At 42.7% G+C, this 10,234-nt stretch overlaps 1 protein-coding gene across 5 annotated transcripts in view; it reads left to right on the plus strand.

The window, feature by feature from the left end:
• The window catches only part of Cep192 (centrosomal protein 192), an 88,818-nt gene extending 86,606 nt beyond the window's left edge, over window positions 1-2,212 (plus strand). For all 5 annotated transcript variants that reach the window (XM_031365946.1, XM_031365947.1, XM_031365948.1 and 2 more), the window contains one exon: window positions 1,784-2,212. In XM_031365946.1, coding sequence (XP_031221806.1) covers window positions 1,784-1,922 — 139 coding nt within the window. In that variant the 3' untranslated portion in view covers window positions 1,923-2,212. The remainder of the gene's footprint in view (window positions 1-1,783) is intronic.
• The last annotated feature ends 8,022 nt before the right edge of the window (window positions 2,213-10,234 follow it).

Raw genomic sequence — 10,234 nt, forward strand, 5'->3', positions numbered from 1 at the left:
GATCCCCCTGAGGAGGGCCTGGGAGGGGGAGTCTGAATCAGATCCCCCTGAGGAGGGCCTGGGAGGGGAGTCTGAATCAGATCCCCCTGAGGAGGGCCTGGGAGGGAGAATCTGAAAAGCTACTGATGTTGACTTGTAGTAATTACAACAAAAGTTGCTGAATACAAATGGACAGGCTGTGCATAAAGTACAGAAAGATCATTCACAATAGCCTTAAAGTATATCCAGGGACAGTTATGGACAAGACACGCATCTGTTAATATTGCTCTTTAACATAGGCCCTCTTTGCCAGTCTATATAATCTAAAAATAAAGCTTCAAGAGTAATTTTTTAATCAGAGTTTAGAGCAAACTTACACAGTAAAGTTGATCAGGATGGGAGCTGGGTTTTTTTTTTTGTTTTGTTTTGTTTTGTTTTTTTAACAGTACAGTATGGTGCCTGAATTAAGTAAAGCTAGGATTTTTAAAAATTAATTAATAATTTATTTTTTATTGGATATTTTCTTTATTTATATTTTAAATGTTATCCTTTTTCCCAGTTTCCCCTCTGGAAACCCTCTATCCCATCCTCCCTCCCCCTGCCTCTATGAGGGTGCTCTCCCACCCATCCACCCACTCCCATCTTCCCACCCTGGCATTCCCCTACACTGGGGCATTGAACAACATCAGGCCCAAGGGCCACTCCTCCCACAGAAGTTCAACAAGGCCATCCTCTACCACATATGTGGCTGGAGCCATGGGTTCCTCCATGTGTATTCTTTGGTTGGTGGTCCAGTCCCCAGGAGCTCCAGGGGGAGGGGGTTTTGACCAGTTGACACTGTTGCTCCCCCTGTGGGGCTGTGAATCCCCTCAGCTCCTTGGGTTCTTTCTCCAGCTCCTCCGTTGGGGACCCTGAGCTCAGTCCAATGGTTCGCTGCAAGCATCTGCCTCTGTATTTGTCAGGCTCTGGCAGAGCCTCTCAGGAGACAGCCATATCAGGCTCCCACCAGCAAGCACTTCCCGGCATCCACAATAATGTTGAGGTTTGGTGGCTGTATATGGGATGAATCCCCAGGTGGAGCAGTCTCTGGATGACCTTTCCTTCAGTCTCTACTCCATACTTTGTCTCCATATTTCCTCCTGTGAGTATTTTGTTCCTTCTTCTAAGAAGAACTGAAGCATCCACACTTTGGTCTTCCTTCTTCTTGGAAAGCCAGGATTTTTATATAGGTAGGTTTGTAGGTAGATAGTGGCTTAGGTTTGTATATGGATGCAGAGAAGCAAAATACATTTCTCTTTCCTATTTTAGACCTAGATAGAGTTCCAACATTCTGTTAACCAGTTGGCACATTTTGTCTTGTGTTTGGTTTGTTTGGTTTGGGGCTCGGGTACATAGCTCTGTTGCAGATGTGCTTCCCTTTATCCTGAGTGAAGCCCTGGCTTCTGTAACTAGTCACAACACTAGAATGGGAGGTGCAGGTAAGGAGAGTTAAAACTCTGGCTCTTTCTCAGCCATACAGCAAGTTTGAGAGCAGCTTGAACTACATGAAAACCCTGCTTCAGGAAACAGGAACAGGGTGAGGATTAAGGTGCACACCTCAGGCGCGCAAGGCAGACGCTCTAGAGCTGTATCTTCTCCATTTAAGGTCTCCCTTCCCTTCCTTTAGCATCTTGTTTAATATTAGCGTTAAAGAAATTAGAAGTAGAATTCAGTGGTTCTTGGGTCAAGCCTGTGCCAGCATTGTGCTGGAGCAGGCAGCCGATGGCTGCTGTCACTGCCCATCTTCTCATGTACTCCTCCACAGGGCCCGACACTATATCCACATCCCGGTGCACTTCAGACCAGAGGCAGTGGGCAGATTTGAAGCTTTACTTGTGATCCAGACAGATGAAGGCAAGAGTATTGCTGTTCGACTAATTGGTGAATGCCTTGGAAAAAGTTAACTAGAATACATGTTCTATAAATGACCTGCTTATGCTTTGGCAGTCTCATTTTTCTACACCAAAATTATGCTGTTGTATATATTTTGTATGATAAATTCAATGTGTATAAATTATAGATTTGTTTTATAAAGAATTTATTTCGGAAGCCCTCACTAAATATCATGTATCTAGCTCACAGTATTAACATGGAGGAGAAGATTCTATTTTTACATTGATTATGACATTCTGAATAAATATGGCATATGTTTTAATGTGGTATATTTACAAATAAAGTTGATATTTAAAGTGAACTTGCCTTTTTATGTGATGCTGCATTATAAAAATGAAAATATTGCTTTGTCCTCCTGATTGTTCCTAAGAACAGGCTTCAGAGCCTTTTCTGATTTCTTCTGCCTTAGACAGCTTCTGTCTGTTAGCTGGTTGTTGAGGTAGTCTTCATGTTTTGTGTAGAGATGGTGGGAAAGCATGTGTGTCTCCTGAGCACTGTGGAGAGATGGTGGGAAAGCTCGCGTGTCTCCTGCACACTGTATAGAGGTGATGATGGGAAAGCTCGTGTGTCTCCTACGCACTGTATAGAGATGATGGGAAAGCGCGCGCGCACACACACTCTCTCTCTCTCTCTTTCTCTCTCTCTCTCTCTCTCTTTCTCTCTCTCTCTCTCTCTCCATCATTTCACCTTCCTGGGACACATGATTCTCCCACCACTGCCCTCCCCACATCCAGGCTTCTTACTTGGCTTTTCTGTAGTTTCCCCCACACATTTACCACCAGTGTAGAGAGAATCTATGTACTGTGTAGAACCATCACCTGTCAATAAAAAGCTGATGTCCTATTAACTGAAGTAGAAAATAGAAGGCTGGCTGGGCTGTGGTGGCGCACGCCATTAATCCCAGCACTTGGGAGGCAGAGGTAGGCGGATTTCTGAGTTCGAGGCCAACTTGGTCTACAGAGTGAGTTCCAGGACAGCCAAGGCTACACAGAGAAACCCTGTCTCAAAAACAAACAAAAAAAAAGAAAAAGAAAAAGAAAAAGAAAAAAATAGAAGGCGGGACATATGGAAGAGAGAGAGACAGGATTCTGGCAAAGAGTCAAGAGCAGGGATTCACCTTGAATTCGGAGGAAGTTGGACACGTATGAAACTGAGGAGAGGTCACCAACCATGTGGCAGACATAGACTAGAGTAAACAGGTTATATAAGTAATGAGTTAGCAGGGAATGAGCCAAAACTTACGGCCTAGGCATTTATTCATATATAAATCTGAGAGTCATTATTTGGGAACATGGTGCATATGTTGTATCAGAGCTACCTGTAATACTGACTGCCTTCCAAGAGCCAGGTAGTATTACAGGTACCTCTGTCATGCTTCTAAATGACTTGGTAGACACTGGGATTTTCATGTGGGGAGGCTGGGGCAGGTCCCTTCTTTCTGCCATGGTTTCCATTTCTAAAGGAACATTTTTAACAGGTGAGTTTATGGGAGCAAGTATAGCTTAAGAGTTGATGCTTTCAAAGACAAATTAAATTCAGAGAGGTTAATTGGCCAAAAGGTACATAGCTAACCCTGGGAGATAGTTTTAACTGAGCTCCAATGTAAAGTCTGTAGGCATTCCAAGCTTATTAAATACCAAGAGCAACTCTGGTTTGAGCATTCATCTTTTGGCCACAAGGGGTTAGATTGTACAGAGGAGACAGAGGTGGGGTGCCCACACTTGGCAGTCTGCCCCTTAGAGGCAGCCATTTCAACTCCTGAAGCTGAAAACTGTGTAACACTGGACTTTAGTCCATTTATAGTTACTGTGGCAGAATCCCCGAGACTGTATGAGTTATAAAGGAAAATAATTTATTTCCTATAGTTTTGAGCATTGAGAATTGGAGTTACATCCTGTTAAGGCACCTTGTTGGTAAGAACCCTGAATAGTCCCAAGAGGAGACCATCTAAGAGAGCCAAAGTGGCATTCATGCATCCCTCTGGAGATGATGCCCATAAGTGGAGCAGTCCACTGGTGAGATAGACTCTCAGGACCTAAGCCCCTATCAGTGGTCCTGCCTGGGGACCAAGTTTCATCATTAACAGTCATGGAGGTAAATGAAGACTTAGTCCAACGAAACTTTAATCCTCTCTGGAATCCTTTTTGGGGGACAGAGTTCCATAGCATTCCCTGCTACCCTTGCTGCCAGTAGGAGCTGCTTCTTTGTTCTCCCTTGGGCATCTCATTCTTGGCTGCCTCCTCCTCCCCAGGACTCTTCACTCACATGTCACTGGTAGGGCCTTCTCCCTACTGCTTTCCCAGGACTCGGCTACCCTTGTTACGGGTAGGCCCTTTTCTTACTCCTCCCCTGAGAACAACTTAAGATGAAACTCAAGACATAGAATTTAAAAGGAAAATAATAAACATTTCAAAGTTCAAACAATTACACACACACACTCACAAAACAAACAACATCTAAATGAAGGTGTCAATTAGAGAGGACAGGAATAAATTCATGATTGATGTCCAAGAAAACAGAATAAAATAAGAAAGGTAATTCAGGATATGAAAATAGAATTCAACAAAGAGAAATACTAAAGAAAACCCAAATTGAAATGAAGTTGGAAATAAATTACTTCATTAGATTAGAAAACAGGATCCAACTTTCTGTTGTTTATGAGAAATACATCTCACCTTCAAAGGCAGACACTGTCAATATGAAAGGGTGGTAAATAGGTCTACAAACTCACTGGGAAGCTTCACCAACAGACTGGATCATGTGGAAGACAGAATATCTGGGCCTGATGGTAAAGTAAAGGAATCAGATCATTCAATTTAAAAAGTTAATTTTATTTTTTATTGTTTTTTAAAGACTTATTTTATTTATTTTATTCATATGAATACACATTGTAGCTGTACAGATAGTTGTGAGCTTTCATCTGGTTGTTGGGAATTGACATTTTTTTAGGGCGCCTGCTCCCCCTGGTCAATCTTGCTCACTCTGGTAGACCTGGTCACTCTGGTCGGCCCCACTCGCTCCAGTAGACCTCACTTGCTCAGTCCCTGCTCACTCCAGCCCAAAGATTTATTTATCATTATTATAAATAAGTACACTGAGGATGATATTTTCTAGCTCCATCCATTTGCCTAAGAACTTCATGAATTCATCGTTTTAAAAAGCTGAGTAGTACTCCATTTTGTAAATGTACCACATTTTCTGTATCCATTCCTCTGTTGAAGGACATCTGGGTTCTTTCCAGCTTCTGTCTATTATAAATAAGGCTGCTATGAACATAGTGGAGCATGTGTCCTTATTACATGTTAGAGCATTTTCTGGGTATATGACCAGAAGTGGTATAGCTGGGTCCTCAGGTAGTACTATGTCCAATTTCCGGAGGAACTGCCAAACTGATTTCCAGAGTGGTTGTACCAGCTTGCAATCCCACCAGCAATGGATGAGTGTTCCTCTTTCTCCTCTTTCTCAGCACATCCTTGCCAGCATCTGCTGTCACCTAAGTTTTTGATCTTAGCCATTCTGGCTGGTGTAAGGTGGAATCTCAGGGTTGTTTTGATTTGCATTTCCCTGATGATTAAGGATGCTGAACATTTCTTTAGGTGCTTCTCAGCCATTCAGTATTCCTCAGTTGAGAATTCTTTGTTTAGCTCTGTATCCCATTTTTTAAAGACACATGGCATGCACTCACTGATAAGTGGATATTAGCCCAGAAATTTGGAATACCCAAGATACAATTCACAGATCACATGAAGCTCAAGAAAAAGGAAGACCACAGTGCAGATACTTCAGTCCTTCTTAGAAGGAGGATCAAAATACCCATGGTAGGAAATACAGAGACAAAGTCTGGGGCAGAGACTGAAGGAAAGGCCACCCAGTGACTGTCCCACCTAGGGATCCATCCCATATACAGGCACCCAACCCAGACACTATTGTGATGCCAACAAGTGCTTACTGACAGGAGCCTGATATAGCTGACTGCTGAGATGCTCTGACAGTACCCGACTAATACAGAAGTAGAGGCTCACAGCCATCCATTGGATTGAACACGAAGTCCCCAATGGAGGAGCTAGAGAAAAGACCCAAGGAGCTGAAGGGCTTTGCAGCCCCATAGGAGGAGGAACAATATAAACCAACCAGTATCTCCAGAGCTCCCAGAGATTAAACCACCAACCAAACAGTACACATGGAGGGACCCATGGCTCCAGTCACATATGTAGCAGAGGATGGCCTTGTGGGACATCAATGAGAGGAGAGGCCCTTGGTCTCATGAAGGCTTGATGCCCCAGTGTAGGTGAATGCCAGGACAGGGAAGCAGGAGCGGGTGGGTTAGTGAGCAGGGAGAGGGGGGATGGAATAGGTGGGTTTTCAGAGGGGATAAAATTTGCAATGTAAATAAAGAGAACATTAATAAAAAGGGGGATATAGAGCTAAACAAAGAATTTTCAACTGAGGAATATCTAATAAAGAAATGTTCAACATCCTTAGTCATCAGGAAAATGCAAATAAAAAAAGAAATGAGTACACTGTAGCTGTCTTCAGACACACCAGAAGAGGGCATCAGATCTCATTACAGGTGGTTGTGAGTCACCATGTGGTTCCTGGAATTTGAACTCAGGACTTTCAGAAGAGCAGTCGGTGTTCTTACCCGCTGAGCCATCTCACCAGCCCCCAAAAAGGTCATTTTATATTTTTGGTTGTGAGCCTAGCCTTTAACAGCTGAGCCATCTCTCCAGCCCAAAAAAGGTCATTTTAAAAACCCATGCAAGTAGAACACATAGGACCTCTGGGACACCATGGAAAGACTAATCCCATAAGTCATGAGTGTAGAGGAAAGAAAAGAATTCCATGTCTATGGCATAAAAATATTTTCAATATAATCATTGAAGAAAATTCCCCAAATCTAACAAAAGAGAGCCCATTCAGGTGTTAGAGGCACATAAAATACCAAATAGAAAGAACCAAGAAAGAAAGTCCCTATGCTATATATCACAGCTAAACCCCTAAATCTTCAGAAGAGAAACACTATTGAAAACTGCCAGAGAGAAGACTCAGGTCGCATACAAAGGCAAGCAAGCTCATCAGACTAACAGATGATTTACCAACAGAAATTTAAAGCCCTACAAGGACATGCATGGAGCAATGTATTTCAAGTTAAGAAAGACCATAAATAAGAACCCAGACCGCTATATCCAGTAAAGCTGTCGTAATTAAAAGCAAAACAAAAACTTTCCACCCTAAAAATACACTAAAGACATTTATGGCCACCAAGCCAAACTTACAGAGAATACTGGAATACTTTGCTCTGAAGATAAGGATAAAGCACATCCAAGAGGCTACAGGAAGAAATAAAGATGATAGGATAGTAGAAGAAAACGTAGGAAGAACCGTACAAGGACTTCCTAAATGGGACTCTAGTCAACAATTGACAAATGGGCTGTCACGAAGCTAAAAAGCAAAGGAAATAGTCAAAATTAAAGAGGTAGCCTACTACTAAATGGGGGAAATCCTTGCCAACTAGAATACACAGAGAGCTTATAAAAAAAATCTAGGAAACAAGCAACCCAATTAAAAATAGGTTATTAATCTGATTTGAAGAGAGTTAAGTAAAAATAGCCAATAAACATTTTAAAAAGTGTTCAACATCATTAGTTACTAGGAAAATAACATTTGAAACTACTTTGCGATTCCATCTCACCACACTCCGCATGGCTGTCCTCAAGAAATCAAATGACAGTGAATGCTGGAACGGATGTGGGAAAAGAAGGCCCCCGTTCACTCTTGGTGCCAGAGTCATGTGGTGCAGTCGCTGTTTCAGGCTCATAAGAAGCTAGACGCAGCACTGCCATAGCCCAGCTACAGTATTCCCGGCTATACACTTAACTGTCGTTAGTTTTTGTCAGCTTGACACACGTTCAAAGCTAGTTACCAGGTAAAGGAAAACGTCAGTTGAAGAATTGCCTCCATCAGATTGACCTGCGGTTAAATGTGGGGAAGTTTTTGTTTTTGTTTTTGTTTTTGATCACTAATTGATAAGAGAGCTCAGCTCACTCTGCGTGGAATCATCTTTAAGCGGGTAGTTCTGGACTGTATACAAAAGGTATATCTAGGTTGCTAGCTGAGCAAGCAGGGGAAACAATCCACAAAGCAGTGCCCCTCCACGGGCTGGCTCCTCCCTAGCTCCTGGCTCTAAGTTCTTGCCTTGAGTTCCCTTGGATTCCCTCCATGATGGACTGTGACATGTAAGCGGAAATAAACCCTTTCCTCTCCAAGTCAGTGTCTTAGCGCAGCAACTGAAACCAAACTATGACCATACCCAAAGGACTCTATATCCAACCATAGAGAAACGGATGCACGTTCATTGTTGCTTTGTTCACAAGAGCTAGGAAATGAAGTCAGTCTAGATGTGCATCAGCTGATGAATGGATATGAAAATGTGGCGCAGGGATACAATGGGATTATATTACTATCTAAGGAAAAGTGGAATGGTGACATTTGTGGTAAAATGGATGGAACTGGAAATTATTCCGAGTGGTGTCACCCCGGGCCCAGAGACACAAATGCCACGTGCTCTCTCTCATATGGAGATCTTAGCTTGGAATCTGTGGGGTTTCATTTGGAGTGCCAGCAGAAGCCAGGAAACTAGAAAGGATGCCTTCAGGGAGGAAGGATAGCAGAGAAGATAGGAAAGTAGAGGAGCTGCGAATGTTTAAATAGGGGTGAGGTGATGGATTGGGAAGGAGAGCAGGAGGCGAGGAGGGTAAACATATCCCTGGGTTCAGTCGTCTCCTATTACCAGATGTGAGTGCGGATTCAGGTGAAACAAACCCTCAGGCTGAGGCCCCATCAGATCCCATAGCCCCAGAGCTGTTGGACCATTACAAGAGTTTATACATGCATCTATCATTTATTCAATAGTCATACATTTTCATTTTAAAATTCCTCATCTGTTTTTCAGAGACTGATACCAGTGTTTTGGTATCCCTTTGAAGCTGCTGCCACTGCACCTCCTCCTCCAATTAATTAATTAATTAATTAATTAAATTTGAGATCAGTGCCATCTCAGTTATTCCATCCAGGCTTCAGAGGCCATGTCCTTTGTGGGGTGACCAAGCCCCTGCTGAATCTTCCTGTCTCCCTCAGGATTCTATTTTTTTTTTTTTTAAATAATTTATTTTTATTTTATGCTCACTGGTGTCTGTCTGTGTAAGGGCATCAGATCCCCTGGAACTGGAGTTACAGATAAGTATGAGCTGCCACGTGAGTGCTGGGAATGGAACCTGGATCCTCTGGAAGAGCAGCCGGTGCTGTAAACCACTGAGCCATCTTTTCATCTCTCCCTCAGGATTCTCACTGGGTCTGGCCAGCCAGCCTGGTCTAGTCTTCTTTTACTTGGAGACTACGGTCGTGGGTCTCACAGCCCCTTTGGTCACTGGAAAGGGACCCTGGAATTCCTTTGGGGGGAATGAGCTTCCCAGTTCCACGGACCTTGTGGGTCTGGGAGGCCCTGGAGCAGCAGCCTTTCTGCAAACACTGGGGTCTTGGTGAAGGAGGTTTCTCCAGAAACGTTCCGACACAAAGGAGAGTTGTCACGGAGGGCGCAAGCCAGAACAGCTCCTAAATGGCTTCTTTTTCTCATTTCATACTCTAAAACCCACAAGGTGGGTTTTGTAGAAGCCTATGTGCTGTTGTTCAAGGCAATGGACCAGTGTTCAGCAATTTCCCTGGGTCATTTTGTTCCAGGTGGCAAGTGAAGTTATGCTTGGCAAATAGTACAAGCAGTTCTTTAAGTAAATCATTGAAAAAAAAAAAAAAACAATCAGTATCTAATTTTCTTACTGGTCTTTTTTACTTTATTCTATCACAACCATTCTCAGATTGGATTTGAGGCCTGCTCTGCAGGAGGGAATTCACACCTGGTATTGTAAAGTCAGTCAAAAAAAAACCTATTACTGGGCAGTGTGTAATCACTAGAGGAGAACATAGTTGTGTTGTTTATCTAAATTGATACAGCATCAACTGCCTTCTAAACATTTATGTTCATCAACAAATGCCTTAATCGGAGAAGCTTCTCTGTGCAGTCAGGAGCACTTACCATGCTTTTTAAATGTTTAATTTCATGTTTCTTAACGTTTCTAACAAAGTTGGCAATAATGTCAAGCAGGTTTTTCTTGCCAAAATGTTTTCTTCTATTACAACATTATAAAACTAGTCTGTAAAATCATAAAATTGTAAAGGCGCTACAGGTCCCATTTGTAAAGGTCAAGGTCCCATTTCTGCCTGGCCAACTCCTAGCCCATCTGTTTTTTTTTTTTTTTTTTTTTTTTTT

This window comes from Mastomys coucha, unplaced genomic scaffold (genome assembly GCF_008632895.1).
Source record: "Mastomys coucha isolate ucsf_1 unplaced genomic scaffold, UCSF_Mcou_1 pScaffold13, whole genome shotgun sequence".
NCBI lineage: Eukaryota > Metazoa > Chordata > Mammalia > Rodentia > Muridae > Mastomys > Mastomys coucha.